At 28.6% G+C, this 20843-nt stretch overlaps 1 protein-coding gene across 1 annotated transcript in view; it reads left to right on the top strand.

Moving 5' to 3' along the window:
- LOC123295148 (potassium channel subfamily T member 2) overlaps positions 1-20843 on the top strand; it is a 142272-nt gene that overhangs the window by 66326 nt on the left and 55103 nt on the right. Inside the window, exons 3-5 of the mRNA XM_044876381.1 lie at positions 12532-12611; positions 13265-13364; positions 13433-13631. Of these exons, the coding sequence (XP_044732316.1) occupies positions 12532-12611; positions 13265-13364; positions 13433-13631 (379 nt within the window). The remainder of the gene's footprint in view (positions 1-12531; positions 12612-13264; positions 13365-13432; positions 13632-20843) is intronic.

The following is a 20843-nucleotide window of genomic DNA, read 5'->3' as shown; positions in this document are numbered from 1 at the left end:
AGTCCTCCTTTTGTGGGTAGTTTTTTGTGTAATCAACACTTTGAGTACAAAAAATGTGCTTGTCAAAAGCAAATGGCGGTTGCTTACACGAAAAACTATCCACAAAAGGAAGACTTATAACTACACTCATAAAATATTGGTTTGTATTCAGTTATTTATTTCATTCACGATGTATGCCAATGATTTTTTTTTCAATGTTTTGAGTTTTTAAAGCAATTTTAACTTTACGAAGAACTTATGTATATTTTTAGGTAAAGTGATTTGTCTAATATAAAATCCCGACCATTTTTTTAATAAAAGAATTTTTGGGAATTACATTTTTTAACATATAAAATTGTGAATCTGCCCATAACTAGTATTAGTATCTGTAAAACATTTCTAATGATACATTTCTGAATCTGGTTTACGGATAAATTCAATTTAACTTATACTAATATACACGCTTGATATAGACAATATCTCTAATCCATATTCATCATATACTTGTTGTGAAGATTCCAACCATATTGGAATATGACCAACCATCCTCATTGCTCTATTTAGAAATCTTAGTATATCCATTAGTATATATATACCCATTAGTATATATACTGAATTCCCCCATCACAGTATCATGTTAAGCTAAATGAAATCATAATATTTTAAAAGATCATCAAATGTTTATTCCAAAATAATTTTTTTAATACTGCAGATTCTCTTTCGAGCCTTCTAGAGTAAATTTATCCGAATTTGTTTTAGAAAACAATGAAAATTCTTTGAGATGTACGGTTTTATTTAACAAATACGGTGAGACTGGTATGACGCCAAATATATTTTCCACTTTTCATTTGTCTTAAATTTCAGTACAGAAAAATCAACTCCCGAAATATTTCATCCATATTTTGCTTTATTGCCGTAATATGGCCAGAAAGTATCCTTGTGTGTGCCATGCTGTATTTATTATTTCTATTTAATACGCAAAATACCTTTGACTAAATATTAATGTGCATTTATAGTTCTATTCAAAGATATGAATTGATAGATAATATGGTAATTGAATACCAAATTATTTAGCTCATAGTATAGCAAACAGTGAAAATTATCGTTGATATGTAAAATTTACAATTTAAAGGCGCAGGTGAAAACGAGAAATCAAATTAATTGTTCAAAATTACGAACTTAAAACTTCCTTAGTTTGCTTTCCTAAATACACTTCTGCCAAATTCAAAGCCCGAGCTCTTGATAAATGCACGATGTTTCATATAAAATTATAGTGTTTGGTCATAAGCATTTCATAAAATGTCGGGGCTATAGAAAAAAAAATATTGCAAATATCCGCGAGAAAAGGAATGTTTTTTTATAAGCAGCATTGGTTGTTTCTTGAGCCATCGAACGTTATATATTTTTTCATCTAGGTACAAGAAATCCTATGTTATTAAAAAAAGGTTATTGGTGGTGATATATTGTTATTAAATAACAACAAAACTTTTTGATGGAAAAATAGAGATTAACACATAATTTATAGATACAGGCTAATTGGGTTGATGAATAAAAACTAATAATCAATTTTTGCATTTAATTGGAATTCTTTATCATAAATAATTTTGAACTTTCGCCAAAAAAAACTTTTTAAAAGCTGTTTATAATTAAATATAAGAATTATATAGAATTAAAATGAATAAAATATATAAAAAAATTCATAGATTACAAACGATATTTAGACACAGTGTGCTTTGTTCGTAACGTAGAAGAAACCTCAGTAAAAATGTATACAGACATAATTAAAATTTGTACGTCGTACGATGTTTTACGAAAAATTTTTTCTTGGGGCGTTTTTGTTTATTTTCTTTTGAAGTTTTTAAAAACTAATGATTAAAAAAACTATTGATCGTACGAGTAGGCCTGCGTAGATACAGCAGAAAACATCTATTTCTAATCTTCTATTTAAAATTATCATGACAAATTGATTTAACAGTGTTTTGACGAAAGTTAATATAAATGTCATATTTACGATGTCAAATTACGTAAACGCCAGCGTTTACTACATAAAGTAAAATTAAGTATTAACATGAAAATCCTAATTTCATATTTTCTCCGAAATTATTTCTTCTAGAATGTGTCATAATAAAACGTTCGTTATTCTATAATACACACAATTTCATCCTATGAATACACAATACAAAACAATACAATATACGTATATTTCGATATGCATGAATAATTTTGTTATTGTTATGATTTCGTTATTGTCATGTATTATTGTGTTTATCCAAAATTACACTCTCCAATTTGTTCAAATATCCAAAAAAATGAAATTTTGTACACACGTTCCTTAAGTAACGTAAGTGAACACTAAGAAGGGATTTTTGAAAATTCATCCCTTAAGGGGTTCAAAAGTTGATATGAATTTTGTATATGGGAATTGCATGTTAATAATTTTATAGACAAATATTGATCAACGTAGTTTATAAATGTTACAAATGTTTTTTTAATATACAATATTTACAACATTCAAAAAATAATCATTCTTCTCCCAAGCGGTATGATATGAGTGCTTCTTTATAAATCGAAAATCTGAAACTATATTTAATGGTTGTACGAAATATTTGAAGAAATCGTTTCGAAGCTATATACTTAAAGTTTAAACCGGCAAGAAGAATTGAGGGCAAAACCACTGAATATAGAAATTTGAAGTATTTTCAAAGATAATTTTGATCTAAAACATTCGACCAGTCATCAAATGCACCCGATTTTTGTACTTTTTGCTTCAAAATTACTTTATATAATGAGTTTTATCGAAAGTGGAAATAAAAAAAATTTCTCGATTTCTTGCAATTTTTTAAGGGGTACGAAAAAATTGAGAAAGACGCAACAAAAATTTTTGTCTTGAAATTTGATCAAACTTGGTGGACGGGGTAATTTTGATGAAAAAAAAAATCGGGTTAATTCAATGATTGGATCCAGAGTTTCTGAGATATCGCAAAAATTGGATCGATTTTAATCCTTATCTCAAAAGCAATTCGACCAGTCATCAAATTCACTCGATTTTTGTACTTTTTGGGTCAAAATTACCTTATATACTCAGTTTTATCGAAATTGGAGATAAACAACATTTCTGAATTTTTTTAAATTTTTTTAAGGGATACATACCCCTCTGAAAAAATCGAGAAAAACGCAAAAAAAATTTTTTGTCTTGAAATTTGATGAAACTCGGTGGATTTTATATCAAAATAATTTTGATCCAAAAAGTATAAAAAACGGATTAATTTAATGATTGGGTGCAGAATTTCTAAGATATCGCAATGATTTTACAAGATCGTGTTATTATTATCACGAATCACCTTATCTTTTTCAATACATCAAGAAAGTGAGTACTAACAAAGTAATCAAATCATATAGAGAAGATATTTTATATGCTTGTATGTTAGAATTTTTCAAGTATACACATAACGAATTCGTACAAAATTCGTATTGCTCAAACCACCTCTGGGATTTGACGTATAGTAGAGTTCATTTAACAAAAGTCAATATGTAGAGAAATATTGTATATTGCATTTTTTTTATATTCCTCGGCAAATTCCACCTTAAAATTATAACAAAATATGATATGAATTGAAATATATTTCTATTTTTCGCATGATTAACAGTAGACCGTTTTTTCAATGTTAAAATACACCATCCTTTCTATTATATATTAGGTGTCCCAGTGTAACCTTCCTAAAATCCAAAAATTGTGTTTAATTGTGAAACGTAAAACCTATTTTAATGGTAAATGGGAAATGCTAGATTGATTGAACACGTTTTAACCTCCAAATTCAAGCAAAGGTGGCTTATTCATACTCGTTTTTATGATTTTTGAGGGCGTTACAATGCTTATGTTAATCAAGATGGAATTTTTTTGTTAAATAATTCTTCGTGAAAAAAAGACTATTTGTAAGAAGCACGAGATTTGCAAGAATTAGAAAATGATTGATGTTAGATTTCTGTCGTTAATTTATTCGTCTTTCAAAAAATATTCGAATAATAGCTTCTAGTTATTGGATCAAAGACTGTCAAAATTAGAATATTATTCTATCTATTACCAATCACGAAAACGAGTCTGAAGTTGTAAATATGTCCAAATATGTCCAATATGGCTTGTAAACTTGCTTTCCAAAATATTGAATGGCTTATAAACTAGCAGTCCAAAATATTGAATATAAAATTTTTTTATATCTGGAACGAGCTTTGAAATTAAAAGTGGTACAAAAACATCTCCGGACAAGAAATCCGCCTTTTTTACGCAGAACATAGATCTAATGTCAGACAGGTGGATGAAATGTTTTTCAAGTTTATCGTAAGGAAATTAGAAAAATAAAGTTTTATTGTCCTTTTTTAAGAAAAATAATGTTGTTTGTGTGTGTCTGACTCCTAGCTAGCGTGTTACACGCAAATGACAGTATCGATAGCTTATTCAGTCAAAATAAAATGAAATTTTTTTTAGAAACTGGTTACCGATTAATTTTTGTACAATTAACATTATTGTGTGTTCTTCCATAAAGTACTGTGTTGAAAAACAAAATTTTAAAATGGAATAATTCAAATTTTTTGCTCCGCAAGAGGTATTAAATTTCCAGATACCTTTTTATTTATTACATTAGTTTGCTCTTATGGCTTGTTGTAACACGCTTGGTGTAAGGAGAAAAGATAGAGCTATTACAGTGTGATAAAACTATCATTTTTTTCTTACACTTAATGTAATTAGAGTATACACTATTGTACATAAAGAACGTAATATATTTAAATAATGAATGGAAGAAAAGCTTACATTGTAACATGTATAGCATTTAAAAGATTTATGAAAATGTTGTAATAGCAAGAATAAATAAAAATTTTTAAAAGAATCTTACACACTTAAAAAAAAATAACGATGACAGGATTATAATACCATCCATATACAAGTACAGGATTTCAGTGTAATAATACCATAACGGAATAGTCTTCAACTTTCCACTTATTAAATGAAGAACGTAAACAACAAAATATAAAAGAAAGGATATACTTTTGAACATACAACAAACAATACATGCATACACACATACATACATACATACATACAAACATACATACATACATACATACATACATAGAGGTATGAAACCGTACACACATACAGGGTGACGCATAGAAGTATGCATTTTTGAAAACGCTATAATTGAAGTCTCCTTAATTTTTCCAAACTATGTTTTTACCAACTTACACTTAGAAAAATAGATAAAAGAGTGCGGGTTTGGGACCCCGTTAGGAACAAACTGTACAAAAACAAAAGTAAATGTTAAATAAATATTCTTGTATACAATTTTACTAACTTACTTTTCTAAATCTGTATTATACATATAATCCATTTTTGATTGCTCGCCTTTACCACAGTTTATTTCTTCAGTACCTAATTTCCTTTAAATGCTTGTTTATATAGTTTAAGATAGTATAAAGCTAATTTAGAAAAATTGCTGAGATTTCATTGAGTTCTCAAAATCGATATTTTTATCGATTGATCCAAAAATCATTGAATTTGAAGGGGGCCATATTATTCCTAACTCGAATTTGAACTGCATTTTAAAATATCTTAAAAAGTACCCCACGTTTTTTACGATAAAGAGATTTTTTTGAATTTAAAGATATTATTTGCTACTTTTTAGTTCAAATTTTTATAAAAGTGTGTTTTTTATTTATTTTTTTTAAACTATTATTTATTTTGTGTTTTTTAGTTTTTAGACTATTATTTATTTATCAAAAATTCAGTAAAAAATATGGTGGGAGCGCAAATAAATGTATAAATTTTCAGATATGGAAATTGTTATTCCTGAAAATCCTGATCAGGATAATCAAATAAAGTTATTCAGTTATTGTATTGTTATCGGTCCTTAATAAGTGTGCCAAACTTCGAGTTGACCCGACGTTTTGAAGGAGATCAAAATCATGTTCTAACGTTAATGTTTCCGTTACACACTAACATACTAACGTACTAACATACATACAAACTAATAAACTAAAACACTAACACACTAACATACTAACATACGTATGAAGCTAATAAAAGCGTGTTAAAAAGGTGGTTTTTTTCAAAATTTTCTAAATGTTCTTCTATCTCTTATCAATCAGGGAACTGATCGATTCGGAGTCTGAAGATCTGGAACAAATTCTTGATTAAAATAAGATGCCACCTTTCAAACTCAAAAATTGTTGACTGAATCAGTTTTTATAGTGGATTTTTACACTTTTTATAGAAGATTTTCTTATGTATCGATAAAAAGGACGCACCTTGTACATATTACACACATACAACAATTGATATGTACATTCACACATACACATAGATACATATCCATAATGTTTGAAGATATTCTTTATATGTATATGTGGAAAAGGTTAAGTTATGTGGAGATGTTTCTGTTTATGTTTTTTTTTTTTTTTTTTCTTAAATATTAAAAAATTAAGTTAAGGTTCACTAATTAAAATTTGACATACCATAGAATAAGCGTATTTCTTGCAACATTAAATTTTAAACACTGTTTTACTAATTTTATTTTACAATACAGTTTTCACCAAGTTTGTAACATACGATAAATGATACAACAATAATACAAGGCTATTACCGCCATTGTTATATCAAACCGAAATGTGTAAATATTTCGTAATAAAACTTTGAAGTGTCGATAATCAAGACTCAACAAAACCAGGAGTGTTCTCATTACTAGATTGGTTTTGATTATGTGATTGTATAAAAAAATTTATTTTGAATGAAATAAAGTTTTGACTTCGGGTTGAAATTATTTGTACCTTATTTTCACTTTAATGATGAATTTTGTTATAACTGGACGAAAAATAAGAATTATTTTTTTCGACATCTGTCTTGGTTTTTGAGATATCGGCAAATTATATTCTTACTTTTCGCCTTATATTGTCAAGTTATAACATAATTGACCATCAAAATTGAAAATATATATTTTTTAATTTGTGTTCCAGCTACCGTGCTCATACATCATTAATTATTCGGGCACAACGGGTTTTTAAATCAAGCACAAAGGGTTCTTTTAAATGATTTGTTAAGGTTTTAACTTTAAATAGTTTTTTTATTAGATTTCCATCCACTAGTTTTGAAGAAATCTATGAAAACATATCATTCATCTACCGTTTTTCCATAATAGCAATGTTTAAATATGCTTACTTTTGAAGTCATTTATTTTATTTAAATAATCGGGCAATCCCCCCAATATTTTCAGAATTGATTTAGACTTAGTCCAACATCAAGCCTTTTATCCAAAATTGCCCTGGTGCTCGTACATCCTTAAGCGAAAATGTACAAACAACATTAAACACTTCTTATTGTGACGCTGTTGTATTTTTAGAATCATAACAACGTATCATATTAGATATTTATACAAAGTAACAAAATCATTTTTGAGTGATTAATAAAAAGGAGTGAGAGGGGATGATAAATGTCGCAATTATTGAACACCTCCGATTATCGAGTGTTCCGATTATCGAAACTCTACTGTAATTTAAAAATTCCTCTTTATCTTGTAAATATGTACAAATTTAGTGTGTTCCTATTTATGCAGATATCGATCGAAGTGTCAATAAATATTACATGAAAAAACCCCCCTTTGGAGTGAACAAAAATATTCTACGGTATATTTAATCTAACTTTCATGTACCTATACTATAAGATGTAGTAAATATTTGAGGTCAGAGGTTTCTGATTTTGAAACCCCAGCCCTATTATCTAAACTTCATTTCTATTTCAACTATACCATGTGGTTTTTTTAAGTTTCTAAAAATGAAACAAACACACCTGTGACATAATAATACCATTATTATAAAACATTATTGCGTGTATGAATTTCTTTTTTCATAGGTATAATATATTTGTAGATTTTATTCTGATTAAAGTAATAATTCATACTTAAAGTGTACGAGAAAACAATTAAATATTACATATCATCAAAATAATATTTCGCCAGTAATATCTTACAAAAAAAAAAACCAACTAACATCGCAAAACGCGATGTAAAGCTGTTTTTTTGGGTATGTTATTAAGACCCTTTGGGGGAGTGTAAAACTACGGTTGCAAGCCAAAAATTGTGCTATCTGCCTAGTACGTGAAAATATTTTTTTATACATAGAAAACTTTTTTTAGTTTCTCAATGGGTTTCGTTCTTCAAGGCTCACTAGTTGAAGTTACCTATAAATTTTCATCTATCTATCTTCCATATTTATGGATAAAATGGACAACACAGTTTTGCCCTAATTTGTCTCCTCACGAGAAAACAATGATGCTTACGAAAAATTTCAAACAATTCCAACGGTTTAACATAAGCAAAACTCAAAATTTCAACGTTTCTGAAAACCATGTAAATCAAGCATTATATCTCAAAAACTATTAGACATACGAAGCTGTGGGTTGGCTTCAATTGTTTCAAATTTAATCTTCTTTTAAAATGATAATAGGAACTAATGCCATAGTTTTTGAATCGAACAGCAAAATCTGAAAAAAGTACTAAAATTTTGTAATTTTCACGGATTACGCAGCTAGCACAACTTTTTTTGCGTGCAATTTTACCCTCTCCTAAAGGGTGTAAATAAGGGGTTGAAATACAATTAATGGAGAGTGTTCTTAGATATGTTTCAAAAGCGAGTTTCCGTACCTGAAAAATTTGTTGGAGTTTTTTTAAATTTTGTAAATTTCATTTTTAACCATACTTAAACACTTTTAGTAGTCATCCACATTTTAAATAAATTCATATTCTCAGTGAGCTTGTAACACATAATAATAATGTATTTTTTTACGCAACTGTTACGTCGATCGAATATAATGTGACCCAATAATATCAACTTGTTGGAATAAAATATTCATTTTAATAATGTCGTTATTGTGGTTTCGACTTACATAGCACAAGGGCTGGGAAATTATAATGTTACCAAGTCTTGGTGAAACACTATTCGAAAAGATAGTTTGCTTTTGTTCCTTCTCTTTAGCTTTGTTCATTCATCTTTAATATTTATAACAAACGGGCAAGAATTTTAATTAATATCGACTTAAAACAACAATAGTGTTGGTAATAAAGAATTATATTGTTGATAATAAAAAACTGTAATAAATATGGACTTCATGAAAAAAGGAAGAATCGACTTCAAATAAAAGTTATTACCGGCGCTAAAACTACGATAACAGATTGAAAAATTAACTTTAATTTGGTTTATTGACGATACCGTAGATTTAATTTGATATACGTAAAATATGTATCTAAATCTAAGCATATATGTTGGTTGTTATCCATATCAGGATTATAAGTAAAGATTGTTAAATAAATATTTATAACATTAACATAACCTGGAAATATATAACAATTTGTGAAATATGTTCTCGCCGAGAATAGTGTTTGTAACATCGGTACCTTTACCAGATACCTTTATAAGGGATATGAACTTTTTTTTCAATAAAAATTTTTTACAATTTTTGTTTTAACCACTTCAGTTGTTTTAGTTTATTCCTTCATAAGAAAAGAACTTATCCAAATTATGCCCAAAAAAGGCGAGAAAAACAGAGAAAAATCAATTATGCTACAAATTTCAAAAGTACCCAAAAAAATGGCTGAGTGGTTATCGAAAATATCAGGAACGACTAACATACAAAAACAAGATACATATTGGCCTATACCGTTACAGATGATGAAACAAAAATTTCTTTAGATGTTCATTGATTCTGGTAAATTTGAGTATCGAATCCAGCTTGATAACGATCAAGTTGTTCATAATAAGTTTCATAGTCTTGCTGTAGCACTTCTCATTGTACCTTATGACCTAAATGACATCCAAAAAAAGCAATAATGATCTGACTGATTTGGTTGCTTGTGTCGATTGCTTTAGATTGAAAATTCGTTTTTCTTGAGTTCAAATTACCTATTTAATTGATTCTTGTCGAATTAAGTGAAAAAAAAATTTTCCGGAATGTATTTAGAGATACTCTTTGAAAAATTCAAGAAAATCGAAGAATGATATTCTAATTTTAATAATCATCATTTTTATGGGTCAATTTACCCAAATCTAACTCTCATCCTTAATCCCAAAATAGCAAAAATCCACTCAAAATTTAATATTAATTACGCTTTTCAAATTATTGGCTATATACGCCTTGATCAGGATTACATGTCATGTAGATCAAAAGTCAGCACATGACGGTCTGTATCTAGAATTTCAAGAAATTTTAACCTAAAATCAAATTAAATATATATATAAATATATATAAATGTGTTGTTTATTTGCAATTTATTTTCTAACGTAAATGTTGAAAGGAAAGATCAAATTAAAGCTCTTCCGTCCATTTTTCCTGTCTGTTAAAAAATATATTTCAACATAGTAATAATATAATTGCCTATAAAACTTAATTAAACTTATAGTATAAAAACCCCATATATTCCGAACACATATTCTTGAAAACTGATTTTTAAAATAACAAAGCAAAATAAATTAACAAGTTAACAAAGTTACACACATAGTACATGGATTTACAACAATTAAAACTGTATACATTATAATTATTATTCTGACACTTATTGTTACGAAGATTTTTTATTTAAAAAAGTTCTTGATATTTAACTTTTTTGTGAGCATTTCTCTTCTTTAATATACAGCATGAGCTTCTAAAAGTCTAGGATCCTAACTTGAAAAGTGTAAGATGATTCTATTAATAACTGACACAGTAGCGTGGCTAAATAATTATGGCCGACTTGCCGCCCTATTAGCTCAGTTAGTTAAGGCATAACCAAATTAGGGTAGCGAGTTCGATTCCCGCCGTTGCAACAAAATTAATTCAATTAATAGTTGTGATGGACTGGTGTAGTGCATGGTATATGCATGAAGGAGGTGCACTCAGCCTCTGAAATTGAGGAGCTATTAAATGAAATTATCAGCGGAAAGGTGGTACAACACATATGGTATCAAAATGGGCTCTATAGCCTAAGTGTGTCCTACGTGGACAGCCAATATCACCTAAGCTTACCTAACCTAACCTAGGGTGCAAATTTAAAAACAATCCATGTGTTTTATATGAGTTATATTATGATTTCTATGAGTGCAGTTTTTAATTGGGCTGGTCCAAACGAAGCTCAAAAAAAAACAGAAAATGAATGAATTAAATTAGGTAGTAAATATACATAAGCGAAAAAAGGGTCCAAGTATAAAATATTCGTATAGGTCAGCACACATATGGTATCAAAATGGGCTCTATAGCCTAAGTGTGTCCTACGTGGACAGCCAATATCACCTAAGCTTACCTAACCTAACCTAGGGTGCAAATTTAAAAACAATCCATGTGTTTTATATGAGTTATATTATGATTTCTATGAGTGCAGTTTTTAATTGGGCTGGTCCAAACGAAGCTAAAAAAAAACAGAAAATGAATGAATTAAATTAGGTAGTAAATATACATAAGCGAAAAAAGGGTCCAAGTATAAAATATTCGTATAGGTCAGCATTAAGCCTAAAACTCTTATTTTAGGTTAGATGAAATTTATTGTTAAGCAATTGAATTAGTTCTATAATTTATAAGTTTCGATTACCACTTCCTCTGCCAGAAAATTTGATGGGAATCCTAATGGTCTAAGACGAAAAAAGTAGTTTTTCGAAATATCTTATTTTTTGAAATATCGAAGCTTGGAAAAGAAAATTTCAAAGTTATTGACTATGGTTTTGTATATTAGGGATTGCTGTTTCTTTGGTGATAAAGTTTGATGGATTGTAAAATAACTTGAGAATTCTAGTAAAATTAAAGTTTTTCGAGTAGCGTGAAGATTATTTACTACACCATTATAAGTGAAATAAATATGCATTTTATATTTCATTTAAGTAATTTACTGAAAATGCTTGAATTGAAATTCTTCCAGATGGGTTAGTTTCATATTCCATTATTTACCATTCATGAGAACCATTTCAACGAAAACCATACGTATAACAAACTCATTTATTTTAAAATGTCAATGAGTTGTTAGCAGAACCATTGCCAGATCCCGATATCCAAAATGTCATCATCTTTTTCTGCTAAGTTATCAACTATAAGTCAGTAAATATAGGAATGATATTTTTCTCAAAATGAACCAGGTCTAGAATGATTTCAAGCAGTCTGATGGACTATATCCATTTTAATTTGATAACAAGTAATTATTTTAATTTATAATTATACCAAAGTGGTCAATTATCAATACAGGAGTATGCGATTATCTTTTGTTTTCAAGTTTCATAGCAGTTTTTATTTTTGAACATTATATGTGAATATACAGCTTAATGGCGGAATAAGCTTTAGAAAATTTAAAAATGTAATTTTTTCCCCATAATTTTTTAATAGAAATGTGAAAGAAAAAATTCAATTATGATATTATTTTACCATGTAGAAAATCCACTTCTATATTTAAAGTCATTCCTTAAGCGTGTTGATATTATTTTTTCAACTCATTCTGTACAAATTGTTCAAACAAATCTTTAATTTTTATTAATATTATTCTCTTTTGTCCGCAGAGTTCGTGTTGAATACTACGTCAATGAAAATACATTTAAGGAACGTCTACAACTTTATTTTATAAAAAATCAACGATCTAGTAAGTAATAATTCCTTTTGTTTTGTTTGATTTTAGTTTTAATTATAAATGGGAATATCTCATTTAAATGGTTTGAACTCCTTTGTTTAGAATACTTTTTCTATAAAAATAATAAATAAGATGCACTTGATTTGCATACACTTATTTATGCTGGTATTTAAGAAACGTTAAAGTTAACAACGTAAACAAACGTTAAAGTTTCTTTCTGGTTTTTATGAATGTTATTAATAGATTTGTCCTGAATATCACGTCATTACTATTGGTATCACAAATAGTTTAAACTCTGTAGAAGCCTATACAGTGTTGTAAAATCAAATAAAAATCGTAGCGCAGGAGCTGCGTTAGCTAACTGAATCTAAAAGACTATCAGCTCGTGCCAAAAAAATCATAATGAAAATGCTGCTCTGAAATGAAAATGCTGCCACAAAAAACCAGCCTAAATGTTTTTCAAATATTAAATTTCCGCATGTGTTTACCTTCATAACCAAATACAAATTTGATACACAGTTTTCATTAAAACAATGTTACTACTAAGCAAATTTAATAATATCCGTATATGAAAGCCCCTGCTTTAGGCGTTGAGCTTAAAGCTCAGTTGCTTTAGTTTCCTTCAAAAGAAATTCTTAAAACAGTATTTTGTTTTTCTGTTTTAGGCCTACGAATACGTATCGCAAATTTACTATTTAAATTGCTCACATGTTTTCTGTACATATTTCGTGTGATAACCGATTTAGATCCAACATTTGCAGCTTGGTAAGTACAATTAAAAAATTAAATTTTTTTTAATCAATACCTTAACTAGTATTGTAACTTATTTGCAGTTGGGGTTGTACACCAGGTAATAAGACTGAGTATATGATATCAGCGAATTTAACGGAGGAAGAGTTTCAAGAAAATCCTATTATCAATTGGGATGCAATATTATGGGTGAATAGACCATTAGAACTGTGGACTGTTCAAGTTATACTAGCAATGATATCATTAGCTGAAGCTCTCCTTTTAGCATATTTAGGATATAAGGTAAGCAAATTTGTTATTTTAAATCAAAGAACCCTGCAAGTCATTGTATTTGTCTTTTGGTGAAATTTTTTGAAAAGTATTTTTGAAAAACCTACAAGACAAATATTTTCATGCTGACCAAAATTCTAAAGGGACTGAACCCTCTAAAACAATTCATTTCTGATTACTTCCCATTAAATAGCAAAAAATGAAATTTTGTTGTTCTATATCAATTAACACATGGATACATGGATAGATTATTGTAGCTGAATATATGCAAACTTCAGGCTCATTTGAAAACGCAGCACTTTCGAAAAAAGTCATAGAGAGAAAGTTTGGTAGGCTCGCCAAAAGAAAGCCAGTCACGAAGTTTCAAGCATGTATTATTCATTTAACAAAAAGGGTGCCGTTCCGCGAATTAAAAGGTTAAATACTTATTTTTCTTAAGCCAAATGTTCATCAAGTAAACTTTTAAAGCGCTTTAAAAAAACAAGTGCAAATAAACAAATAACTGAGTTAATTGTTAAAATACCCTATATAGACAGTTTTGAATACCATTTAAATAATTATCTGGTTTTACAATTTTAATTACTTTGTTTATTTTGTGTAAAGAATGCGCACCTTAAATTTTGATATTCAGTTTTAATTCTGAAAATTTGTTGTCTTTTTGTTATTTCTATAATATAATAACCTTGAAACACCGTATACTTCACAATAAATGTTCCTATTATTTTCTTGCTTAATTATAATAATCAAAATACTTCATACACTTTATTACCCCAAAAACAAAATATTCAAAGCACAAATGGTTGTAATTTATAATCATATAATTATCTTACATAATATTATTATTATAAATGTATAAAAGCAGATATAAATCATAAAATAATAATAATTAGTATATTTATTACTAGGGAAAAATTAGCATTATTATACACATATACCATAAATTATTTAATTTATATATTTGTTTTATATATATACGGTATTAAGATTATTTGGAGTGCGATGTTATCTACGCGGAGAATTTTTTTTGAATTTAAATACGTATATTATTACGTAAGCCTTTCTTGTAATCGTAGTTGACTTACTTGAAGCGGAAAAAAAAATCGCAAATGTAAATAATATACCAGGGGCGCATAAAGTGAAATTCCTATAATTCCTTATTATTTCCTCTTAAAGAATTAATAAACATAAGTTTGATAATTGAGGTTCTGAACGTGACTCGGTGTTTCGGATTTAATAAAACACAGTTTCGATTTTCATATTTTTATGCGACTTATTTTTTCTTTCGATATAAGTGAAAGGACCCATAAAAATACTCCGTGTACTGTTAGTACTGTTTATGGTGTAATTTCTATAGAGAAATTTAAACAATTGTGTGTTCACATAATTGGCATATGACGTGTATACAAAATATATATTTAAGCTTCAATTCGTATATTGGGTGTAATAATAGGAGGTAATTTTAAAATCGAATCGTTATTAGATCAATCGTTAAAAATTATTTAATTATTTAAAACGTTTTAAAATTCTTAGTTTCTGTCATTGACAAAATCTCTTTTGATTTGTTTTATGGAAACAGAAAAGTTAGGCTTCTCCAAGTAGTGCATCATGTGGAAATGTGGAAATCAGACTTACGGGATCTCGCCTGCCTTTGCTTTGCCTTGTCCGATTTTGCTAAAATGCGGTTTTGTGTACAAGAATCAAAAGCAATACAAGACACCCAGAATAAAATCGAGCTTCATCTACACATTCTCGTGATTACTAGTATATTTCAGTAGCCTTGGTGGCTTGTATAAAACATCATTGTCTTTTGACAACGGTTATTCTCTTAAAAAATCGTTTTTTCAACAAACAAAATAATTGTTGCTGTTAATTTAATGAAAAAATTATATTTTTTTAATTGTAAATATGAAGATAACTAATTGTACTAGATATACAGGCACAGAGCTTCCGCAACAGCTGTTTTTCATTCAATATCAGTCATAGCAATGAGATACTTGCGACAGAAGACATTAGTATGATGGTGAGTGCTTCACCTCGGCTTGCTTTGCGAGTATAATGGGAGAGGATACTCCGCGAAAGAAAATCTCCGTAAATATAAATATTTTTGTGTAATTTTTCTAGTTTATCAATGGTATAACAGTTCCTCTTTTTTTTTTTATTTCATAGCTAAAGTCATATTCGTAATAAAAAGTTTGTCTGAAAATTATTTACTCAGTTCACAAGAAAAGCTCATATTTTGTGTAAAAAAATGTGATATTTGAGTATGCGTAAAAATAAAAGTAAGCTGCAGTCTTTTTACGTTCTTAGGCAAAGAAAATTGTTGGATAATAAATAAATGGTACATGCAAGGCTAGTAGGAAATTTTGAGAGTTGATTTTACCAACGAAAGAATTAAATTTTTTTAAATTTACATCGACAGCTATAAAATATTATCTTCCAGTTCATTCTCAAAATTAAGTATTTTTGTAATCTTTGTAATATAAAAAAGTAGTATATGACACTACCAGGGCTGAAAATTTAAGATTCCTACACTGCGCGATTTGATCGTGGCGTGCTCTAATCATTAGAGCTCTCAAACTTCTGTGTGATAACATACTATTTTTCTTTATTTTCGGCCGAAATTTTGTACTTGCTGTTTCTGTTGGGAGACCGAGAATTCCCCATTTATTCTTTGGCACCAAAGCATCTTCCTCAAATGTTTGCCAAATATTTTGTCCCTCTATAATTTCTTTAGTATTCTTCTGACTCGTAGGGAATATAAAATATAAAGCTCGACTCGAAATACCAAAAATCCGAAAAGATATTAAATTTTGACTTTTTTTTAAATCTTCATCATCTTTTGTTCAATAAGTGTGTAAACTCTCTGTATATATGGTGAATATCACATACTTATAATAACTTTAGTTTTTTTTTATATTTTGTTAAGTGCGGTTGTTCTTTTTTATGTCTTGAAAAAGATTCTCTTGGTTAACATTTTCATACATAAAAATTGTATAGAATAACACAATTTATACAGTGTATGATGGGAGGATAACATCATGTATTTACATAGAAAATCTGAAAGTGTTTTTTTTACTTCTTTTCCCTCTCCTCTATATACGTAAGTCATTTTCACTCACGCTGGAAAAATTATATTTACATTTTTCCCCCATTTTGACTTCGGCGAATCATTTTTTATTTACAAAATTTGTATTCAGGAACGGCATTAAATTTTTTCTTTGTTCCAAATAAATTTTAATCCTGTTTTTCATTTATACGATCTTATTATTGCTGCATTTAACTTAATCCTGGATCCAAGTTGAATTTTGAGCAGATAGAATTTTAAATAATATTTTCTCACAAGATATTTTCGAAGTGTAAATTTTGTCCAGCATGTAGACTTTCACAAATTAAAATGGAAGGACAATATTAAACAATATATTATTACTTCCATACTTTTCTTTATCAGCATAAAACAAAAAACCAAATCAGTATTAATTCAAATCAGTATTAATTCAAATCAAATGCCCTACGAATAAAAACATTAAAAAAATGAAGATTTGAAATGGTCTAAAAATATATACATTTTTTTATAAAAGTTTAGGGAATATGAATTTTAAAGTATTGTGATATAAAGTATTTTGAAGTGATTGTCGTCATCTATTAATAGAGCAATTTTTAGTAACTAAAATTTAAAAATAAAAACAAACACTTCAAATGTATATCCTCTCGTCACCCTCACCATTCAAACCTAAAGCAGGTTTTCCACTAAACGGACAAACAAAAACAAATCAGAAAGTCGTGTCGAAAAAAACAAAACTGCAACTTAACAAAACAGCCCTCATAAAATTTTTTGAATGGGTTTTTTTTTGTGAATTTTTAGAATAAGTAGAGCCTAGTTCGGCGTTAGAAATGGCAAAAGTGTTGGCAATAATAATTTAAGTTGCTAAATGCTTTCAACGATCTAAAAATTATGTTTTCGTGACCTTGCTTCTATCATAACAATGCATTACTAGTCGCTAATCTGGTAACAATTTTATATGTTTGACCTTGCATGGTCTTACAACAAATCTTTCATTAATGCTTAACAACATTAAATGTCAGGAATTTTAAGCCTATTACACGAAGCATCCCATATTAATCTGTATCTCATTACTGTATTCACATAAAATATTTGACTTTCAAATACATTAGAGTATAATTTAATTTCGTAATTTAATGTGTAGGATTTTCAAAAGAACATTTATACATTTATATCAAAATAAACATATACACTTACTACTTGAGATATACCTTTACATTCGTAATAGATCATACACCTTATGTTCAGAAACAGGTATTAAACAGCATAATTTACTAATTGAAATCTAAATATTTTATTTTATTTGTGTGCCTACGTAATTACAAATACTATAGGTATATTACAGGATGTTACGAAGATATTGCTAAAGGCTGAACGTAGATTGATCAAACAAAACGTTATTAAGTATTGTTTAGACTGTTTGATCTCCTGTTATCTTCTACAAATACTATTTGTTTGGTTGCAACAAAATCAAATCCTTAGCTGAAACTTGATACAAAATGATAGGAAATGACCCGCATTTCTAAATAAAGTCCACGAAATATCGATCCAAAAATATAGTTTACAAACTTTCCAAGTTGTGGTATTTTTATTAAAAGTAGTCTTGACCATATTTTTTAGGCAAACCATCACAGGGATATTTGTTAAAACTTTCATTCCGGAAACAGATGTGCGTTACAATGTTACTGCAGGGGTTATATTGTTCCTAACAATGGTTTATAAAATTTTGCCTGCTGACGATAAACTAACGTTGTCATATGTTGTAGATCATACCAGAAATACACTTTTCCATATGATTTCCTATCCCGCAAGTAGCGCTCTGTAGTCTCTCTCAAAGTTTTAGGAAAATATATATGACCTAAATGAACTGCCAAAAATCTGAGACCAGTATGTGCATTTTAGATAAGCCCATTACCATCTTTTCCACAAACTTGACCTCCGCGAGTGCTGGGTGATTGCTATATCTCAGCAAAAATACTACATTTTACAATGGATAGTATTTTCTAGTACTACTTGGGAGATTTAGTCTGATCTATAACATGTGAATGTCATGTTTTTTCAGCTGACGACATTCAGGTGTTACTAGGTCTCGGGTGATTAAAATTTTTAAAATAACTTTGCATTTTCTTTACATATACGTTTGATGTCCACTTGTTTTGGAATAGTGTCAACTATTTTCCTTGTTGTATATATTCTGTAATTTGAAGGAACAAATAAATTTTTCTAAATAATTTTGATCTTTATAAGTATAAAATTTTCCTACGGTTGCATAATAAAAACAAAATTTGTGATATTCTTTGCAAATTTTTAATAGTTTTATAAACCAAACATAGTTTTGAAGCCGTCTGTAAAAATTTTGAAAACACCCCTCGAGTCTCTGTTTGTTTGAATATTTCTATCACATTCTGTATATTTATTATATTTATTTGTATGTTCTCCTGAAATTTAATTACTTTATAAAATTATTTGATAATATTTATTTCAATTTTATTTTAAATTAATGAAAACACACCTTGGGGTTGTTTTTATTCAAATTAGATACACACTTTTTTTTAAATATATATGGTGTATGTAAAGGTATAATGTATGTGAGTGTATATATGTACCTAATAATGTTTGAATTTACCCACTTCAAGACGTCGGATTGAATTAAAACTGTGCACATTTATCAAGGACCAATGACAATATTTATAGTAATTAATAATTTTGTCCGATTATCATGATTGAGATCTTCAGGATTAATGATTTTTTCAATATCTGAAAACTAAGTAGTGTAGAAATTGAATTAAAAAGTAAAAAAAAAAAAAAATAGTTTAAAAAACTAAAAAACGCGCTTTTGTTACTAGCTGAACTAAAAAGTAGAAAATTATCTCTATTAGATATAAACAGCCAAAAAAACTTGGGACAAACGTTACAAACTTGGGACTAAACTTAATATACTATGTATATTTCATCTATACATGGTATAAAAAATAAACCTAATCGAAAACAAAATCACAAGAATTATAACTATTTTTACAAACATTTATTTTCATACATTTTTACAATAAAATGTATTTTTACTGTTTTTACTGACCCTAAACAACGAGATCCATATCTAATAAATACAAATGCTACCGTGTCTACATTTACATTACTGTTATATATTTTTAGTTGTAAATAATTAATGTTATAATGCATAAATAATAGAAAGGAAAAAAAAGAAGAAATAATCATTAAAAGTGGATAAATAAACAAAGACCACAACATTGGAAATCATTTGGTTATGAATATATTGGTAAGGGAAATAGAACAATTTTCTACAATATACCATAACATGAATTGGAAATGTCTAAGTGAACGGCGCCGGTATTAATTGAAATCTACCAGAGTGATAAATTTTGTAGCTTCGCTGAATAAGAACAAGAACCAGTGATGATTTAGAAGAAAACTTTTGAGATCATAGAAAAATAGAAAACTAAACGAAAAGAAACCCTTTGACAGTTTTTACTTTTAAAAAGTTCAATCAAAAATTAAAATATAATTATTTACGTTGTTTGTATGTACAAAATGGACAAATATTCGAAAAATTTCAATGAAAATCGGTTATAACATTATTGAAGGAACCAACAATTGTGGTTGTCATAACCAATAGGCATTCATTAATTACGTAAGAATTTAAGGGGGAAGGCGAAGGCGTTTGGCAGACCCACAACTCTTTTTTGTTTCTGAAGGTCCTCACATTCCACCATTATATGTGGGATGTTTAGTATGGCTCCATAATTTGGGCATGCCTAAGAGTTTGTTTTTGTTATCGGATAGGTGAGTTTGGTGTATCCAATTCCCATTCTGATCAAAACCTGGTTCTGTCAAATTTGAAGACTGAGTCGAAAACATACTTACATACCTCGTGCGTTGATCCCAAAGTGATTACATTCTGGAACTGATAAGTTTCTTAGCATCGCTGTGGGTGATTTCAATATTTGGAACAAATTCTACGAGAATTGAATTCTTTGCCACATTATCAGCTAGCTCCTTTTCCTTAATACCTTGGTGAGCCGGAACCCATACAAAGGCAACTGATTTCTGGAAGGCTGCTATTTTATCCAGTAGTACACGGATTCGTTGGACCAATGGGTGCTTGTTGGGTTGGTTTTTATGACTAAACTGGCATCGTCGATGGC

Source organism: Chrysoperla carnea, chromosome 3, assembly GCF_905475395.1.
Source record: "Chrysoperla carnea chromosome 3, inChrCarn1.1, whole genome shotgun sequence".
Taxonomy (NCBI): Eukaryota; Metazoa; Arthropoda; class Insecta; order Neuroptera; family Chrysopidae; genus Chrysoperla; species Chrysoperla carnea.
The sequence above is the reverse complement of the archived record's forward strand: the minus strand, read 5'-3'. Positions and strand labels throughout refer to the sequence as shown.